Source organism: Phoca vitulina, unplaced genomic scaffold, assembly GCF_004348235.1.
Source record: "Phoca vitulina isolate PV1807 unplaced genomic scaffold, GSC_HSeal_1.0 scaffold52, whole genome shotgun sequence".
Taxonomy (NCBI): Eukaryota; Metazoa; Chordata; class Mammalia; order Carnivora; family Phocidae; genus Phoca; species Phoca vitulina.
Window position 1 is genome coordinate 9,083,448 of NW_022589755.1, and position 20,092 is coordinate 9,103,539.

A 20,092-nucleotide genomic window follows, 5' to 3' on the forward strand; every position below is an offset into this window, starting at 1 on the left:
TATTGTTATTCCTGTGTCTTAAGATTTGAGCGTCTTCACTCTGGGTTGTCACTGTCTGTGAACCTCATGAGGGCAGAATCAGACTTGGTCTTGGTCACCCCTGGGTCTTGTCCCCAGTGTGATCTAGCACGGGGCCTGGGGCAGAGTTGTAGCTCAGTACATGTTTCCCAAATGAATTTATTCATCATCATTATGGGTCTCTGGGTAGTGATAGAGTTGGCAGTTGATGTCTTGTCCCCATCTCTCTGTCTCCGTTCTTCCCTGGCCCCCTCGCAGTGGATGGTAAAGTCACGAGTCATCAGTGAGCTCCAGGAGGCCTGCTGGGACATGGTGTCTGCCATGGCTGCGGACATCATTCTGCTGCTGGATTCTGACAATGACGGCATCCGCACCCACGCCATCAAGTTTGTGGAGGGCCTCATTGTCACCTTGTCGCCCCGCATGGCTGACTCGGAGGTGCCCCGACGCCAGGAGCATGACATCAGCCTAGACCGCATCCCTCGTGACCACCCCTATATCCAGTACAGTGAGTGCCACCCATCAGCTCATCCCATTTGTCAGTCACTAACTACTCTTGATTCCCTTCCTCCCTCTTTCCCTCCCACTTCTCTTTCTTGGTTTTTCATTTCTGGAGACAGTATAAGACATTGATTAAGAGGGGTGCCTAGATGGCTCAGTCAGTTGAGCATGACTCTTGGTTTTGGCTCAGGTCATGATCTCAGGGTCATGGGATTGAGCCCGTCGGGCTCCATGCTCAGCACAGAGTCTGCTTGAGATTCTTTCCCCTCCTCCCCTACTCCTGCCCCAGGTGCGCACACGCACACTCACTCTCTCTCTGAAATAAATAAATAAATAAACAATCAATCAATCAATCAATCGACATTGGTTAAGAGCCCTGATGCTAGGTTCTAATCCCAGCTTCACCGCTTATTATGTGAACTTGGGCAAGTTACTTCTCTCTGACCTTCATTTCCTTTTTTGTAAAGTAGGTGATAGTATTACCCCTTTCATGAGTTTGTCATGAGGTTCCATGAGGGTGTGAGCACTTAGTAAATGGTAGCTAGTTTTAACTGATTTTTAAGATTTATTTCTTTGAGAGAGAGCATGAGCATGAGTGGGGGGAGGGGCAGAGGAGAGAATCTTCAAGCCGACTCCTCACTGAGCAGAGCCCAAAGCAGGGCTCATTCTCATGACCCATGAGATCAAGACCCCAGCCAAAACCAAGAGTTGGACACTTAACCAACTGAACCACCCAGGTGCCCCATTTTTTAAAATTTTCATTTATTTATTTATTTTTAGGGAGACAGAGTGTGTGCATGTGCAAGTGGGGATAGGCAGAGGGAGAGGGAGAAAGAGAATCTTAAGCAGGCTCCACACCCAGCACAGAGCCCAAGGCAGGGCTCAATCTCACGACCCCGAGATCATGACTCAAACCGAAATCAAGAGTCACTTAGGCACCCGTTAATGGTTTTCTTAATTGCAAATTATAAGCATAGTACATGTACACTACTGAAGTATCAAGCAAAACATACAGAGGGGTGTAAAGAGAAAATACCACTCCCCAGTCCTACTTTCCAGAGATAAACAGTACTAAGAGTATGTTTCTTTCCAGACCTTTCTTAGGCAGGAATGGACATTTTGTATATATGTATGTTCATAGAGCCTGCGATTGTTGGCTTTTCTTTTTTATGAAGATTTTTTTTTTTTAAAGATTTTATTTATTTATTTGAGAGAGAGAATGAGATAGAGAGAGAGCACGAGAGAGGGGAGGGTCAGAGGGAGAAGCAGACTCCCCGCTGAGCAGGGAGCCCGATGCGGGACTCAATCCCGGGACTCCAGGATCGTGACCTGAGCCGAAGGCAGTCGCTTAACCAACTGAGCCACCCAGTCGCCCTTTTATGAAGATTTTATTTATTTATTTGTCACAGAGAGAGAGAGAGCACAAGCAGGGGAAGTGGCAGGCAGAGGTAGAAGCAAGCTCCCTGCTGAGCAAGGAGCCCGATGCTGGGCTCGATCCCAGGACCCTGGGATCATGACCTGACCAAAGGCAGACGCTTATCCGACTGAGCCACCCAGGTGCTCCTCCAGTATGTTTTTGCATAGAAAATGTCAAGGAAGATATCCACCAAAGTTGTTAAGGGTTAACTTTTGGGGACCAGATCAAGGAAAGTGGTGGTACAAACGACTTTGGGTGCTTTGTCTATGTGTACGTGTGCATATCTACATATTTAAAGTTTTATCTCAACATCACTCATATCATCAGATTCCTATAGTTGGATATTTAAAATCATTTCTAGTCTTTCACTGTTGGAACCCCATGCTTTGAGCATCATCTCTTAATTTTTTTTTTCTTTTTTTTTTTTCTTAATTAAGCTCCATACCCAATGTGGGGCTTGAACTCATGACTCTGAGATTTAAGAGTTGCATGCTCTACCGACTGAGCCAGCCAGGCACCCCTAAATTTTTATATTCATTAATAGTCTATCTCATAGGACTCCTCAACCACTAGATTTTCTGTTTTTTCAGCCCTTCCGAGCCATCATGTGTAAGAATCTTTCTCCTTTTGGCCCTAAAGTCTGCTCTCTCCAGAGGCCAGGGAGAAAGGCCCCTGCTAACTGGTACTCTTCTCTCCCTCATTAGATGTGCTGTGGGAAGAAGGCAAGGCAGCCTTGGAGCAGCTGCTCAAGTTCATGGTGCACCCCGCCATCTCCTCCATCAACCTGACCACGGCGCTGGGCTCCCTTGCCAACATCGCCCGCCAGAGACCCATGTTCATGTCAGAGGTGATCCAGGCCTATGAAACCCTGCATGGTAGGTTGGTCCTCTCCCCTCCCGCTCTCCGCTGGCCAGTCTGCTCTGTCCAGAGAAAATGTGAGCTAGGTAGCAGATCCCTGAGGGATTCATCAGTCTAGTAGGTCTGGACATAGGAAGCATGCTCTAGATTAGACAGGAATCTTTCGGTTGCATGTGACAGAAAGCTGGTTCAAAGCTGTCTTTAATATTAAGGTATGTGTGGGTGAAATGACATGATGTCTGCGAAATACTTTAAGATATTCCAGCATCCCCCCGCACCCCAACAACCAAAAAAGAAAGCAGAAGGGAAAGTGTTGATGGGTACCTGGTGATTTGTTATAGTCTTTTCTCTACTTTCATGCATGTGTGAAAACTGAAATGTCCGGGCTCGAGGTGTGAATATGAACAGATCGTGGATCTGTCTCCCATTTCTTGGCTCTTATTTTCTCCTTGTTGGCTTTGTTCTGTTCTGTGTCTCTTTCCTTGAGGTAGCAAAGATGGCCCCCGATAGCTCCAGGCTTCCATTCTATCCACTTGGCAACCCCAGGGGACAGAGTGTTTCCTTCCCCATCATTCTAGCAAAAGTCCAAAGGCTGATGCCCATTGTTCCTGATTGGCTGAGAAGACATTGGTAGCTTATCTCTGAACCAATCACAATGGCCAAGGGATTGCATTGTTCTGAGTGGCCCTGAGTCTCTTGCCCACTTGGACTGAGAATGGAGCCGGGGTGGTTCCCTCAAAGGAAAATGGGAGCATTGTTGGCTGAGGAAGGAGGGAAGGATGCTGGGCAGGCAAAATTACAGGCATCCTCTTTCTCTGTGGAACAGGGAAGGCTTGTTCATCAAGGTGACTGTTAGACATTGGACAATCATTCTGGTGGCAGGACCAGCGAGGCGCACTGTTGGGGCCGTTCAGTTGGGGCATTGTGGAGGTGAAGGTAGTGATGATAGCCTTCACCTGGAATTTCCAGACCAGAGATGGGGGGAGATGAGCCTTTACATTTAATCAAAGGAGGGGTGAGCTTCCTCTTTGTTTTAAGGTTGACTAATCCTGATGGAGACCTTTTGAGGGTTTTAAGCATCAGCTTGTACAGGGGGAAGGCTACATACACAGTAGATCCGAGAACAAAGGAACTTTTCTAGGAGGTTCTTGCAACCACCGCCCAAGCTGGGGCTTGGGCTGTGAGACGAGCAGGGACACATGGGCTGTGTCCACAGAACAAAGCTCCCGCTTCTTTCCTCGCAGCCAACCTGCCCCCGACGCTGGCCAAATCTCAGGTGAGCAGTGTGCGCAAGAACCTCAAGCTGCACCTGCTGAGTGTCCTGAAGCACCCAGCCTCCTTGGAGTTTCAGGCCCAGATCACCACCCTGCTGGTGGACCTGGGCACACCCCAGGCCGAGATCGCCCGCAATATGCCCAGTGGCAAAGATGCCCGCAAGCGGCCCCGAGATGACTCGGATTCCACACTCAAGAAGATGAAGCTAGGTGAGCTGAGGAGCTGAGCCAGGCCTGGCCAGAGGTGGTGGCGGGGACTGACCATGTTTACAGTATTCAGTTACTTACATTAAATTATGAGTTTGATTTGTATTAGTTAATATTATATTTGTAAATTACAGTATATAGATATGACATAGAAGGTGATATCAAAATAGAATTAATGAAGTGTGTAATATACATAAAAGTAATTATGAATTACTTAAATCTTGCAGAAAGGAATGGAATGAAAAGTCTCCCTCTTACTCCTCTCCCCAAAAGTAACCACTCCCCTATAGTAACACTTATGTTTTCTTTCAGAAATACCTGAGTTCTCCTTTCCTTTGTTTCCTTTATAATTGGATTTTCTTTCTGAAGTAATTTCTTTTTTTTTTTTTTTTAAGATTGATTGATTTATTTTAGAGAGAGAGCCCCAGGGTGGGGCGGGAGGAGGGGCAGGAGGAGAGAGAGAGAAAGAAAGAATCCTCAAGCAGATGCCCACTAAGCGCAGAGCCACTTGCGAGGCCTGATCTCACGACCCTGAGATCATGACCTGAATCAAAACCAAGAGCTGGGTACTTCACCGACTGAGCCACCCAGGCGCCCTGAAGTAATTTCTTGATGGTTGTATTATTTTGTCAATAGTGTCAACCACGGCAGCCCTCCTTAATCCACAACTTTTTTTTCTGAATCACTGATGTTTGTTTCCAGAATGTTTATGAGAGAATTGGATTTTTTAATTATTATTTTTAAAAATAAGGGATTTATTTATTTATTTATTTATTTATTTATTTTAAAAGATTTTATTTATTCATCTGAGACACAGAGATAGAGAGCATGAGCAGGGGGAGAGGCAAAGGGAGAGGGAGAAGCAAGCTCCCCGCTGAGTCAGGAGCCCGATGTGGGGCTCGATCCCAGGACCCTGGGATCATGACCTGAGCCGAAGGCAGACGTTTAACCATCTGAGCCACCCAGGCGCCCCAAGGAATTTATTTTGATACAAGGAGTGAGGTAGAAATCTACTACCTTCTTCCATAATTGAGCATGCAAAGCAGAGTTTCTATACCTTAATATGTTTAGTAGTCATCTTAGAGCTCCTTCCATATCTGCACATAGATACCTACTACATCCTTTTAATGGTGGTATAATAGTCTATAGTGCACGTAGATTGCTTTAGCCAGTCCTCCTGTTGATGGACATTTGTGTCTTTTTTTTTTTTTAAATAATTTCTGTAAAGATTGCTATAGTATGAGACTCTTGAGTGCATGTCCAGTTACAGGACGGATTCCTAATAGTGGGGTTGGTGCATTTAAAGCTGTTTTTTTGCCCACCTTTTTTATTGTTCTGTTTCCTCAAACATTTTATTTTGGAGTAATTTTGGACATGCAGACAAGTCACAAGAATAGTCCTGAAAGCTCCTGCATACCCCTGATGAGGCAAGGCTCACATGTTTCATTCAGTTGTCGCACCCCTTTGGCCTCCCTAATCCGTTCTGCAGCGTTCCTCTGCTTCATGACCTTGCCACTGTGAAGAGTCCAGGACTACTGTTGGGCAGAATGTCCCCGTTTGGGCTCGTCTGCTCTGGCTTGTTGACTGCATCCAGGTTCCACACTTGGGGCAGGGACGCTGCAGAGGTGATGCCCTGACCGCCTCTGTGTGCTGTCAGGAGGCACATGATACCAATTTGTCACCTTATTGGTGATGGGAGTGTTGATCACTTGGTTGAAATAGTGTCTCCCAGTTTTCTCTAGTATCAAGTGCACTTTTCCCCATTGTAAATACGAAGTTGAGAGAGATACTTGTACTCTGTAAAACTACCTGTTTCCCTTGACTTTGACCCGGTGGTTTTAACATCTGTTATTGCTCTAATGAGCTTTCCTTCTACATTTATTAGTTGGCATTCTGTAAGGAAGAGCTTTCTTCTCCCTACTTTATTATCAGTTGTAGTTGTGGATTCTTACTCTCTGGGTTGTAATCCATTACTCTCGGTACTCATTTTGTGGCTCACATTGCCTCATACTGAGCCAAGGGGAGCCTTTGAGCTGGCTCCGATGACCCTTTGATGTGTCCTGTTAGTTTTTTTGAGCATTTCTTATTTTCTGGCACAACAAGATGTTCTGGACTCTTCTTGTACTTTCCTTACCCCAGCCTGGGAATCAGCCTTTTCCGTAAGGAGCCCTGGTTTCTTTTAAGCAGGGAATAGTTTCAGAAACCGAGATCTGAGCACTGGATGTGCCCGTTGCTACTGGGTGCATGGACATTCTTGATTGCCGTTGCCAAACTGTTTTCCAAAAAAACTGCACGACACCCCGGTGGTGTGTGAATGCCCGTTACCCCACTCTTCCCAGCCCTGGATGTTCCATAAACCCTCTGGGTATAAACGGTATCCCTGGTTTAGATTTGCTTTCTTGCACATGTTGGAGTCAGGCTGTGTGTCGTTTTACATTTATTAGCCATTTGCATGTCTTTGAAGTGCCCATTCTGTTCAGCCTTTTGTAACTGAATTATATGTGCCCTTGCTCTTCTTGGTTAATGCAGGGTATCAGCTTTCTGTTACGTGCATTGCAAACTTTTTTAAGAGACTGAATAACAGGGGCACCTGACTGGCTCAGTCAGTAGAGCATGAGACTCTTGATCGTGGGGTCGTGAGTTCAAGCCCCATGCTGGGCATGGAGCCTACTTTAAAGAAAAAAAAGTACCATATAACATTGCATTGTATTTTTGCTAATCTACTTAAATCATCATCCTATTAAACATTCCAGCTTCAGGGAACATCTTTATACGTAAAGCTTTTTCTCCATACATTGTACCTTCAGTATATATTTATACGAGTTAAGGGTCAATATCTAGAAGTAGATTTGCTGGGTCAAAAGGTACGCACATTTAAAAGTTGGCACTACGGTTAAATTGCCCTTCCAAAAGGCCATACCAGTGTACATTTGTACAGTCCTAATTTGCACAGTACTAACAGCTGTCGCTACTGGCCTTTTTATTTTTTTGTCAATCATGTAGGCAAAAAGGCTATCTTACTAGGTTGTCTTTACATTTTCCTGATTCCTGGTGAGGTTGAGCAGTATTTCAAAGATAGAGGTTTTTAAACAATAAAGCTCAGTGAAATTACTAGTTAACCTTTTCACCTTCTTGGAGTTTAGTGTGATCAGCCAGGCTGGTGTGGCTTATTCCCATTTCTCAGATGAGGAGAACAGGGCACAGACAGAAGCAGGTTGTTTCCCCAAAGTCACGTGGTGCTTTGATGACAGAGCACGGCTACAGCCCAGGTCTTCGCCCACTGCACTCTGCTGCTTGCTAAGGCTGCCTGGAGGCAGGGACCCCCTGGGCTCCCTAGGAGGGGAGAGGGCCTGTTGCTCTCTCAGACACCAGCATCTTGTCTCCTTCCCTCTCCCAGAGCCCAACCTGGGGGAAGATGATGAGGACAAGGACTTGGAGCCAGGCCCGTCGGGAACCTCCAAGGCCTCAGCCCAGATCTCAGGCCAGTCAGACACAGACATCACAGCCGAGTTCCTGCAGCCCTTGCTGACACCTGACAATGTGGCCAATCTGGTGAGCATGGGTGTGGGCCATTTCCTACAGGGCAAGGAGGAAGGGTTTCTGCTCCTTTTCCTATCCTTCACTGCACACTGCCCACCTCTTCCAGATGGCATTAGTCCCAGCACACCTCTCTGTCCCTCTGTTGGGAGAGTGTGGTCCAGTGGGCCCTCTCAATCTTGGATGGACCTTTTCTCTGATCTTTACTCCTTTAGGAGATCCCTTGTCACCACCCCCCAACAGTCCTTCTTTGGATAGTCTTGAGTTCCCATCTGAACCCCCCCACACCTCTCCTTTGAAGGGAGGGTAGATTAACTGGAGAGCAAACCCCATGACTTGTTGGCTAGGTGGTGGGGGATTGGCATTGGTGGGGTGGAATGGCAGTGTTTTCCTTAGATTGTCAAAGATATCCTGCTCTACAGTGAAAGAACCGCTGGGTTGAGTTGGTGGTGTGTGGGGGTGTCTCACATCAGTCCTCGGGCTGTAGCAGCACCCAGACCTTTCCATTGGGTGCTCATGGACAATGCCTCTTCATCAGTCTCCCTCGGCCTTCCCTTCCCTCTGCTTAGAGGCTCCACAAGGCTTAGTTGTTGGGTGAATGAAGTGGAATTTTTGTCACCAGGGTAGCAAAAAGGAGTTTTCTGTCCCGCTCAGATCTCTTTGGTGAGCTCCAGGCCTGGAAAGGCGTCTGCCTCTTGCATCGTTCTCCCCTTGGAAGTTCCACAGGCACCGCAGACTCATTATGTCAGAATAAACCTGTGGAATCTCTCCCTGTGCTCTTCTGCAGGCCCTCGGCGCTCTCTGTGTTCTTGGCACGCCAGCCTCCCAGTTCCCGACCCACAAACCTGGGAGTTAAGCTCTTTGCCTCCCGCCAGACCTTCCCCTCTTCTCCATCTCCCCTGGCCCCTACCTGGCCCAGGCTCCACCTGCCTGCACCCTGGCTCTGGCTTCCACTCCCCCTGCAGCAGCCAGAAGTACAGATTGTGAAGCTCCCCTGCTCCAGCCCTGCCAGGGCTCTCTGTTTCCTTCCAGATCAAATTTGAATGCAGCCTGCCTTAAGCCCTGTCTGGTGATGCTTCCGTTAACTCGTGGTACCTGGTCTGTCCTCTTCACGCTCTTTTCGAATTACTGGCCTAAAGTTCTTCACAGGATTCTTTTTTATTTTTATAATACCTGCTGTCTGTGTAGTAATGTGCAGCTTTTTTGTCCCGAGTATTGGGTCCTTAACTCCTTTTTTTGTTGTTCAATCTCACCATCAGTTTGTTTGTTTTCAATCATTTGAAAGAACCGGCTCTGAAGTTTCACTGATACTCTTTTGTAACCTTTTCTGTTTTATTTCTGTTGTCCTTATTCTTCCCTGCTGCTTTTGAATATTTTATCCCAGCGTTTTAAGTTGAATGCTTGGCTCAAGAGTTTTCAACCATCTTTTCCAATGTAAGCATTTAAGGATCTGATTTTCCATGAAAGAACCATTTAGCTGCATCCCACACATTTTGATTTGTAGTGATTTCATTCTCTCTGTCTTCTAATTATTTTCTTATTTCAGGTATATATTTAAACCTCTAAGCGTGTAGGGCGTTGGAAATGACCTTTTGTGACCGATTCCTGACAAAACTGGATGAGCTCTTGTTAGGATACTGATTTTTTTTTTTTTAAAGTCCCATTTCTGGTTCATAGGACACTCTTCACTGAACTTGCAGTCTCTGGGCAGGGTTCTGCTGCTGCTCAGCCTTCCCCCATGCTGCTGCTCTGCCTGGAATCTGTACCCTGCTCCCACTGCGAAGCATCCCCCTGGGCCAGCCTGAAACTGGCCTTCCTCTCAGTTCTAAGCCTAGCTGCCACTTCCCCCGGGAGCCAAAGCCGCTCCTGACGTTTCTCATGGCCCCCTTTACTTCCCGCTCTCGTGTACCACAATGCACCATTGCCCGTTCTCTCTCTGACTTCCCCAGGAGTCTGAGCCCCACAGGAGCAGGCCCAGGACTGTCTTAGTCACTTCCATGTCCCCAGCCTTGGCCCGGCATGGAAGAGAGGCTTGTTGAGTCAGTGAGTAAGGAAGGGCTCCTCTCCCCGGGCATCCTGCAGGTCCTCATCAGCATGGTGTATCTGCCTGAGGCCATGCCCGCCTCCTTCCAAGCCATCTATACCCCAGTGGAGTCAGCAGGCACTGAAGCCCAGATCAAGCACCTGGCTCGGCTCATGGCCACACAGATGACGGCTGCAGGACTGGGGCCAGGTGAGTGTCCTTCGGCGCTGGCCCTGACCGGGGATTGGCACTGTGGCTGCTGGGTTCTCCTTCCTGGAAGAGCACCTCCTCAGGGCGGTACAAATGAAACTCACATGAGATGTTAGGTATAAACAGTTATAGGTCCCATAGATACACGGAGTGCTTAATATTTTCAGGCTCTGGGCTTTGAATCCGGCGGACCTGGATTTGAAGTCTCAGTTGAACCAGACTACCTCAGCCACGCAATAGCAGTGTGACTTTGGTCAAGTTACTGAACCTCTCTGACTTGGGTGTTTTTCTACATTAACAATACTAGTGAGATATAAATTATGTACAGAGAAACACAACTCTTAACTGTATATCTTAGTGAATTTTCACAAAGTGAACACACCCATGTAGCCACCACCCAGATGGAGATATAGACCATTTCCACCACTCCAGAACATTCCTTCTTGCTCCTATCCAGTCAGCACTGATAGCACTCCACCTCCTGAGAGAATCACTTTTCTGATTTCTGTCTCCATAGATTAATTTTTCCTAATCCTGAATTTCATATAAATGGGATCATAGAGAGTCTGGCTTCTTTTGCTCAGCATAAATTTTTGAGATGCATTCACGTTGTGTGAACCAGTGGTTTACTTTGTATTGCTCAGTAGTATTTCCTTAGGCCATTGTTTGCTTATACACTCTTCTGTTGATTGACCTGTGGCTTATGTCCAGTTTTTGACTGTTGTGAATGAAGCTGTACAAGTGTTTTTTGGGGTTTGTTTGGGTTTGGGGGCAGGGTTGTTGGGTTTTGGTTTTGTTTTTGTTTGGTTGGTTTTTTGAGTGTAGTTGGTGTGTACAAGTGTTTCGGTGTACACAAGTCCTTGTTTATCTTGGGTATATACCGATGAGTGGAGTTGTTGGGTCATAGGTTAGGGTATTTTCAGTGCTATTAGAAGCTGCTCATCAGTGTTCCAACGTGGCTGTGCCATTTGGTGCCCCCACCCGCAGGAAATGGCTTACCTAGTTTGAGCCTTGGTTATATGCAAAGTGGCGATAAAAAGTGTGCCTGTTTCAGAATGGAGTTTTGCAGATTTAGATGAGCTTTGTGTGTACAAGGCTTAGAATAGAGCCCAGCACACAGGAGGTCCCTGGATGGGAGCAAGGGGGTGTGACGTTCCTGGAGCCCATTTGCTACCTCCCCCTCAGGTGTGGAGCAGACCAAACAGTGCAAGGAGGAGCCCAAGGAGGAGAAGGTCGTGAAGCCAGAGAGTGTCCTGATCAAGCGACGCCTGTCAGCCCAGGGCCAGGCCATCTCAGTGGTGGGCTCCCTGAGCTCCATGTCTACTCTGGAGGAGGAGGCGCCCCAGGCCAAGAGGAGGCCAGAGCCCATCATCCCTGTCACGCAGCCCCGGTGAGTCCCCGGGTAGGTGCAGGTGAAGGACTGAAGGCCTGGTTTTTGGTGTGTGCATGCACATGTGTGTGCGTGTGTTAAAGACAGACTGACAAAGACAGATAAACAGCTAGGGCTGGATGAGGATCTGTCTGATTCCAGAGTCAGTGCCATAACCACCAAGCCTTAATTGTTGTTTTCTTTTACATAAAAATGCCCCCTTCCTTACTTACGTCTAAAGTTGGGATGATAGTATCTTCCTCTAAGGATCAAGGGAGAGTTAAATGAGTTTACAGTGATAGATCATTAAATTAGATAACTCTTGAGGTTGGAAGTGAATTTGATATAAAGTATTTAGCATGATTCCTAACATGTCGTAAGTGCTACTGGTTGTGATCATCCTCCTCTTCATTATTATCCCCCTTACAGACCAAAAAATCTAGCCAGTCCCTGCCCCCCTCCAAGACCTGGGCTGTGCCTGATCTGCCCTCCAAGCTCTCCATTCCCCTCACTCCAGTCACACTGGCCCCTTGGTTCTCCTTGAACAGCCAAGCAGGTCCCCACTGGAAGGCCTTTGCACTTCCTGTTCTCTCTACCTGGAAAGCTCATCTCCCAGATATCTGTGTGTCTCGTCCTCTTGCTTCATTCAGATCTGCACTCCCACACAGCCTCCTCAGAGAAGCATTCCCTGAGACACGCTTTACAAAAACAAAATGGCACCCTCTTTCTCATTACCCTGCACCTTGCCATGTCTGAGTCACAGGAGAGTTAGAAAGGCAGTATGGTGGCGGTGGCGGTGTATGGCCTGGGATGGACCTGGGCTCCAGAAAGGACGTTTTGAGTCACCGTGTCCCTGTCCCTACTCTTTCACATAGGCTGGCAGGCGCTGGTGGGCGCAAGAAAATCTTCCGCCTGAGCGATGTGCTGAAGCCCCTGACGGACACCCAGGTGGAGGCTATGAAGCTGGGCGCCGTGAAGCGGATCCTTCGGGCGGAGAAGGCTGTGGCCTGCAGCGGGGCAGCCCAGGTGTGCCCCTGTCTCCCTGGCCCATGCTTCCAGACCCTCTCCCCACGAGGCTGCCTCACAGCCCAGGAAAGATACGGCCCCGGGCTCAAAGCTCCCTGGCTCCGGGTCCCAGCTGGGCTGCCCACCAGCCCTCCACGCCGCTCTTCTGTCCTCCTTGAAACGGAGGTGGCAGCAGCAGCTCCACATGGTGATGAGGAGGAAATGCATGGACATGCACGGCTCTCGCTCAGCACAGAGCTGGCTGCCCGGGAGAGCCCTGCAAGTGAGGGCTGCTGCTGGGTTCTTTCTTCCTGGTGCTTAATAGTGCTTTTCTTATTATTGTTGAGATTTAGATGGCCAGATCTAAATCCCGATTCTGCCATGCACTGGCATCGTAACCTCAGCCAAGTGACTTTTTCCCCATTTTTTTTGAAGTTTAATTTTAATTAACCAAGAAGTATATAAAAGTACTCTTTCTGTTAAAAAGATATTTCTAGGCCATAGAGGTACCATAAGTCTTCCTTGGCCCCCACCCGCATCCCATCCCCCTCCTCCAAGATGACCAATGTACAAATTAGAGGAAGCCTTCAGGATCTTTCTCTGTGTACCTAAGTATGTAGATACTACTTTTACAAACTCAGTTTTGTTCTATGATGATTGACTCCCCCCCCCTTTTTTTTTCCTCCCACACAAATGATTCCTGTGGGGTATAAACTTCCTCAGCTTGCCTTCCTCACTTAACACCAGGTCTTTAGCGGGGGTCCCTGAACCTGGGCAGGAAGACTTGTAAGGCATGATCACGAGGTGCCTGGGATTGCCTCCCATTCCCACACCCATACATACACCCACTCTCCTGTCAGGTGCGCATAAAGATCCTGGCCAGCCTGGTGACGCAGTTTGACTCGGGCCTGAAGGCCGAGGTCCTGTCCTTCATCCTGGAGGATGTGCGGGCCCGCCTGGACTTGGCCTTCGCCTGGCTGTACCAGGAGTACAACGCCTACCTGGCGGCCGGTGCCTCGGGCACCCTGGACAAGTACGAGGACTGCCTCATCCGCCTGCTCTCCGGCCTGCAGGAGAAGCCAGACCAGAAGGATGGGTGAGGGGGACCGCCCTGCGCTCTCCTGTGTCCTGCCTTTCTTTTGTGGTTTCTCATCACCTCCCTCCTCACCACCGAAGGCCTCATTCCCATCCCCCGAGACTCCCTGCTCTCCCTGCTCTCTGGAGGCACGTGCAAGGCAGGTTCCGGGTGTGCTCTGGGGCCCACTCCCTGGGCTTATTCTCCACTCTGCTGCGTGCCCTCTGAGCCTCCGTTCTTGTAGGTAACAGTGCCTAGCCTCATAGGCTTGTTTCGGAGGTTGACTTCTCTCCAGCCTCATCTCTCACCTGAATTGCTCCTGTAGCTTCCTCCTTGTTCTCGACCTCCTACTGATCCATTTTCCACACAGCAGCCTGGGTGACATTTTAGAATGTAAATACGGTCTTGTTGTTACCCACTAAAAACCTTCCATGGTTCTCCATCGCTCTTGGGATAAAATGCAGCCTTCCTTCTGTGCCCTATGAGACCTGCGTAACCCAATTCCTACTAACCTCTTTACCTTCTTATTCTGCCCCCCTACTCCTCTGTCCCCAGACTTTAGCCACATTGGCCTTCTGTCTTCTGACCCTTGAACATGCCAACTTGGCAGTTCCTATTTCTGTACCTGGAATGCTCTTCCCCCAACTCTTCGCATGGCTGGCTCTTTCTCATCCCCCAGTGTCAACTCAGTGTTACCTCAGAGCAGCCATTTTTGGCCACCACATCTAAAAAGCAGTACCGTTCCCCACTCCCCATCATTCCCTTCCATTACTGTAGTAAATGAGTAAGGTTAGGAATCCCCTTTGACGAAGGGGAGAACCGAGCTTCAGAGAGGTAGAGTCTCTGCCTAAGTCACCCAGCTGTCAGCGTTTGAACCCGGCTCCATCTACCTCCAAAGCTCTGTTCCCTGGGAGTTGAGCAGGCTATATGTGAGGGGCAGCCCTGCCGGCTCCAAGCTCCAGCAGGATTGGGAAGCTTCTCCGCCACAGCCAGTCCCTCCCCCTTCGTCTCTGGCAGGATCTTCACTAAGGTTGTGCTGGAGGCGCCACTGATCACCGAGAGTGCCCTGGAGGTGATTCGCAAGTACTGCGAGGATGAGGTAAGGACAGTCAGCCCATCTCTCTCAGTCCCTAGCACCGTGATGCATGCAGGAGCCCTGCAGGGAGACAGGGGCCTGTGTCAGGGGTCTGAGGGGCACACAGCCCAGACCTGGTGGCAGGGGACTCTGTGAGGGACCCAGTCCTTTTGTCCAGGACCGGATCTGAGGGAGGCAAGGGAGATATCCCAGGGGCACACTGCAGGTGGGCTGAGCTCTGGTGTCCCTCCCTTCTGCCACAGAGTCGCACTTACCTGGGCATGTCCACTCTTCGAGACCTGATCTTCAAACGCCCATCCCGCCAGTTCCAGTACCTGCATGTTCTGCTAGACCTCAGCTCCCACGAGAAGGACAAGGTGACGCCTTGCCACCCCGCACTGGGCCGACTCCACCCTTCCTCTGTGCCGAGCACCTAGCCCAGCCTCTTCCACATGCCCCTGAATGTCCTCTCTGGGCCTAATGCCCTTCCTGCTGTAGTGTTTTGGTGGTGGATGCCTTTTCATCTGTGGTGGCATGAAGCTGCCTAGAATATATACATGGATACACTCATCCTCCCAGGAAGGGCAGTCCCATTCTCCCTCCTACTCCACCCATGTTGGGGAGCCCCGTATGGCCTGGTGCTGTGCTGGGGCCTGGCGAGGGAGCTAACAAGAGAGGAGCCATGTGGCCTGTCAGCGAGCAGTGGGGACACAGCCCGCCCATGGAGTGGGGCAGCACCAGAGCGGCGCACTTAGTGTGGGGGCCCTGGGGAGGGGCCTGACCTACCTGGCCCCCCCGGGGGGATGGGCGGGGCTTAAGGAAGGCTTCTGGAGGAGAGTGCAGGTGAGCCAAGACCTGAAATAGGAGTAGATGAGTGTGACTGAACAGAGGGAGCAAGGTGTGTGCATGTGTGATTGCGAGGGCCCTAGACCCACCCCTGCTCAACTGTTTTGCCACCTCCTCTCCTGGTGTCATGTGTCCATTCATTCAGCAGACCCTCACTGCGGACTCTGGCTCTGGCTTGGGCCTTTGGTGCTCTTGGGGCCAAAGCAGTGCCCAGGAACAGTCCCTGTTCTCAGGGCTCCCAGCCGGTGATGTCTGAGTAAAATGGGATAGAGCCAGTGACGGGCATTCTGGGCAGTGGGAACCTTTTGTGCCAAGTCTCAAAGCCAAGGAGAATGCTGTCGCTTTTGAGGAACTAAGGAAAGTTCATTCTGGTTGGAACGTAGCAAGCAAGGCAAGAGACAGTAAGGGAAGGGGCTGAGCAGGTAGATGGAGAGGTGATGCAGGCCCTGACTTGGGCCAGGAAACCACTCCTCCAAGCCAGTGATCAGCGTTGGGCACAGATGACTCAGGTAGACCAGGCCTTTCTCAGTCTTGGGCTTGTTTTCCCACTGGTCCTGCCAAGCTCAGAACAGCGGTCTCCCCCTCCACCATCTTGCCCGCACTCTCTCTTCAGGTGCGTTCCCAGGCCCTACTGTTCATCAAGCGCATGTATGAGAAGGAGCAGCTGCGAGAGTATGTGGAGAAATTTGCCCTCAACTACCTGCAACTCCTGGTCCACCCCAACCCGCCATCCGTGCTGTTTGGAGCCGACAAGGATACAGGTTTGGTGCAGCTTCATCAGATGCACATTGAGCACCTGCTGGATCCCAGGCTCTGGGCCAGGCCCTGGGGGAATGGAGCTGGATTGAAGCTGAGCCCTGCTCAGCCTACTAGGGAAGACAGCCAGGCAATGATGACCAGACCGAGCAGGCCTAGGGACTGCGAGAGTCCAGAGGGGCCTCTCACCTCAGCCCCAGGGGTCAGGGAGAGCATCCTGGAGATGGAGGGCTGAGAGCCAGAGGACAAGGAGAGCTAGCCAGCGATGGGGTTCCAGGAGGGGCCAGGCATAGGCCCATTCCTTCAACAAAGCCCCAGGTCCCTCAGAATTACAGGTGAGGAGACCCAAGCCCCAGGGAACGGACCATTAAACTGGAAGGTTCAGGGGTGCCTGGCTGGCTCAGTCAGTGGAACATGCAGCTCTTGATCTGGGGGTCGTGAGCTCAAGCCCCATGTTGGGCATGGAGCTTCCTTTAAAAAAAAATAAAAATTAAAGAAACCTGCAAGTTTCAGGCTGTGACGGAAAGCACATGGCCTTCTGGGCGAACAGGAGCCCTGGCGCAGCCCGGGTGCCCGGAAGACCTCCCAGGAGAGACACTGGTTGTGTGAGACCCAGAGGATGAGGAGATACAGAGAGGGGAGTTAGGCAAGAGCATTGCAGGCAAAGGAGTGACGTGTGCGAAGGGACCTGTGTGGGCTCAGGGGGTGCTGTCAGAAGGAGGATGTGGCCAGAGCAGGGAGTCCCTGGGGGGCGGGGGTGCGCTCCTAGAGGGGATTTATCGTGAGCATAGGGTAATTGTGGGAACACGGAGCAGGAGAAGGACAGGGTCAGAACTTCCCTTCGGAAAGATCCATCTGGCTGCCCTGTGGATTGATGGGCAGAGACGAGGTGGGACTTCAGTGCAGAGGCTTCTAAAAGGGGAGCAGTCCTGGTCCCACCCCATTTCCCTGATGCTTGGCTTCCTGCCCTAGAACAGTTTGCTTCCTGGGCCTGCCTCCCTTCTGTGCTGCCTCCCAAAGAAGGGACAGACACTGAGGGTGGGAGACGGTGGGGAGGAGAGTGGTCCCTGATCCCCGCTCCCTGCCCTATCAGAGGTGGCGGCGCCCTGGACCGAGGAGACCGTAAAGCAGTGTCTGTACCTCTACCTGGCTCTCCTGCCTCAGAACCACAAGCTCATCCACGAACTGGCAGCCGTGTACACGGAGGCCATCGCCGACATCAAGCGGACGGTGCTGAGGGTCATCGAACAGCCGGTGAGGCCCCTGAGCCCACCAGGCTCTGCCCATCCATGGGCAGGGCTAAGGCCCCAACTCTAGCCCTTTCCCTAGTATCTCCACCTTGGCATGGGCTCAGCACCAATGGGTGCCACCCTGGGTCCCGTGGCACTGGGGCTTGTGGGTGGTCCACCTGCCGTATCTGCCAATGAAAGGACAGCAGGGTCGCCCTGCAATTACTAGGCTGGAGTTGGGCAGACCTGGGTCCACATTCTGCCTGTCACTTTCTCGCTGTGCAAACTGGCCCCTCTTCAGTAAAAATGGGGAGGCTAATTCTGTCCCCCAAGCTTGCTGCAGGAACTCCATGAGCTCGTACATGTAAACGTCTGTGCTCTCACCATCTAGGAGCTGGCCTTCCCTTGCCTGGCCAGTGGGAGTCTTTAGTTGTCATTACACAAGTCCCACCTGCCGCTCTCTCCGGAGCCCCAAGTCACCCACATGAAAAGCAACTGGCACCTGAAATTCAGACTGTCTGCCCTTCCAATCTGCAGGTGGATTGGAAACCACTTTTTTTATATTTCTCTGTCCCTGCTTTTTTTATTACGGAAAATTTCCAACATAAACAAAAGGAGAGAGTCTGGTAGGCTCACCCCCAAATACCCGCCACCCGGATTCAGCGGTGTCTTCCCCGTTTTCAGTGAGCTCCTGGAGGGCACAGACTGCCAGTTCCACGGACCATTATAAACGTTTGTTGGCAGAGGAAGGCATGAGCCCTCACAGCCTGGCCCGGTGCTCCCTGCACTTGTTGCCCATGGAGTGGGGAAGGCTGCAGACGCAGGTCGAGCCCTGATCTGAGCAGGCCGCCACGCGGGGCTCTGGCTGTCACTGATGCCTTTAGAAGCCTGAAAAGCCTTCACCGAGGAATTGGAGGGCAGGTTGGGCATCAGAGGTCGGGTTAGGTCAGAAGTGACAGAAAGGGCCTCTCCTGCTAAGTAGGCAGCCAGTGCTGGTGAAGGCTTGGGAGCTACAGCGAGTCTATACCCTGTGAGGTGGGGTAGAGGAAGGCCAGATGTTGCCGCCCTGCCTCTTCCCACCTTCCCCACATTTCCCCCAGGTCCCTGAACTCCGCCACCAGTTCTTTTTTCCCCCAGGTTCACTGAGGTATGATTGACACACAGCCTTGTGTTCGCGTGAGGTGTAAAACATGTTTGGGGACATATATATATTGCAGAAGATTAGTTAACGTCCATCACCTCACATCATTTGTTTTTTCTCTAGTGATGAGAACTTTTAAGATCTACTCTTTCTGTCTCCAGTTCTTGCCCCAGAGTCCCATCATCCCCCCAGCCACCCTGCCTCTGACACCTGGGCCTCCCTGAGTTCTCGCCTAGGGCCCCCTAGTCCTCAGCACATCACCCAGCTCCTTCCCCAGTCTGCCATCCCTCTCTCTCCTTCTAGATCCGAGGAATGGGCATGAACTCACCAGAGCTGCTCCTGCTGGTAGAAAACTGTCCCAAGGGGGCAGAGACACTGGTCACACGATGTCTGCACAGCCTCACGGACAAAGGTGCTCCCAGGACCCCACCTTTCAGCCTTTTCCTCCATGTCCCAGAACTTCCTCACGGGCCCTTTCCAAGACCTGGCCCTCGGAGCTGCTGGGTATATTGCTAAATGCATTATGAGAAACCAGGGGCCAGAGATTCCTGCTCTGGAATGGAGTTGGCCCTCCCCTTCCCTCACACACAGCCACCACCATTTCTCCTTCCTCTCGGTGCTCCCCCTCACCCTACCTGTGCCCCCTGCTTACTCTTCTGCCTGCAGTCCCGCCCTCCCCAGAGCTGGTGAAGCGGGTCCGGGATCTCTACCACAAGCGATTGCCAGATGTCCGCTTTCTCATCCCTGTGCTCAATGGACTGGAGAAGGTACAGAGCTGGATGTCCGGATGCCCCCACTGATGAAGACGGGCAGGGCAGGGATGGGTGCCCAGGTACCCATGTCAGACGCTTTTGAGCCCATCCCAGGGCTCATCAGACTACGGAGCAGTCTCACCTCTGCTTCATCCTCTGTGACCTCAGGCAGGCCACCCCATTCTCTGCGCCTCGGTTTTCTTCTCTGTCAAGTGAGGATCACAGTGACCCCCACACACAGGCCTGTTCCAAGGCCTAAATGTGTTTCCCCTGCCCGGGTCTTATTCCTAACAGGCTGTGGGGCCTTGGTGAGCCTGTCTTCTCCCGTGTAAAGTGGGAATGATGATGACACCCTCCCCCTGCAGGGGCCATCAGGGGGCGTGTGGCACCAGGAAGGCTCAGATGGGGAGTGATGAGGCTGGGGCTGAGTCAGGCCCAGTGACTCAGGGAGAAGGCTCAACCCCGAGGGACCAGAGGGAGCTCGAGGAGGGAAGTATCCAAGGGTATGGCAAGGCCGCAGCTTCTCCTCGCCTCCTCAGGGCGAGCATTTGGGATAGGGGTGCCCTCTGACCGGCCTCCCCTGCCCTCCCCCTGCAGAAAGAAGTGATCCAGGCCCTGCCAAAGCTCATCAAACTCAACCCCATTGTGGTGAAAGAGGTCTTCAACCGCCTGCTGGGCACCCAGCACGGTAGGTGGCATCTTCCATGGTTGAAAGAAGCAAAGTAGAACTTTCAACATAGAAAAACGACCCAGTGACCTAGGATGGACTCCTCCCCCTCACCCCAGGGGCTGGTGCTAG

The 20,092-nt window shown here is 51.0% G+C and overlaps 1 protein-coding gene across 4 annotated transcripts in view; it reads left to right on the forward strand.

Annotated features, from left to right (window-relative positions):
* The window catches only part of SYMPK (symplekin), a 35,484-nt gene that overhangs the window by 8,684 nt on the left and 6,708 nt on the right, over positions 1-20,092 (forward strand). For all 4 annotated transcript variants that reach the window (XM_032388052.1, XM_032388055.1, XM_032388054.1 and 1 more), the window contains 15 exons: positions 277-526; positions 2,641-2,811; positions 4,039-4,278; positions 7,673-7,827; positions 9,895-10,045; positions 11,231-11,435; positions 12,290-12,440; positions 13,280-13,515; positions 14,512-14,593; positions 14,833-14,946; positions 16,029-16,176; positions 17,265-17,425; positions 18,845-18,953; positions 19,208-19,308; positions 19,891-19,981. In XM_032388052.1, the coding sequence (XP_032243943.1) occupies positions 277-526; positions 2,641-2,811; positions 4,039-4,278; positions 7,673-7,827; positions 9,895-10,045; positions 11,231-11,435; positions 12,290-12,440; positions 13,280-13,515; positions 14,512-14,593; positions 14,833-14,946; positions 16,029-16,176; positions 17,265-17,425; positions 18,845-18,953; positions 19,208-19,308; positions 19,891-19,981 (2,365 nt within the window). The remainder of the gene's footprint in view (positions 1-276; positions 527-2,640; positions 2,812-4,038; positions 4,279-7,672; positions 7,828-9,894; positions 10,046-11,230; positions 11,436-12,289; positions 12,441-13,279; positions 13,516-14,511; positions 14,594-14,832; positions 14,947-16,028; positions 16,177-17,264; positions 17,426-18,844; positions 18,954-19,207; positions 19,309-19,890; positions 19,982-20,092) is intronic.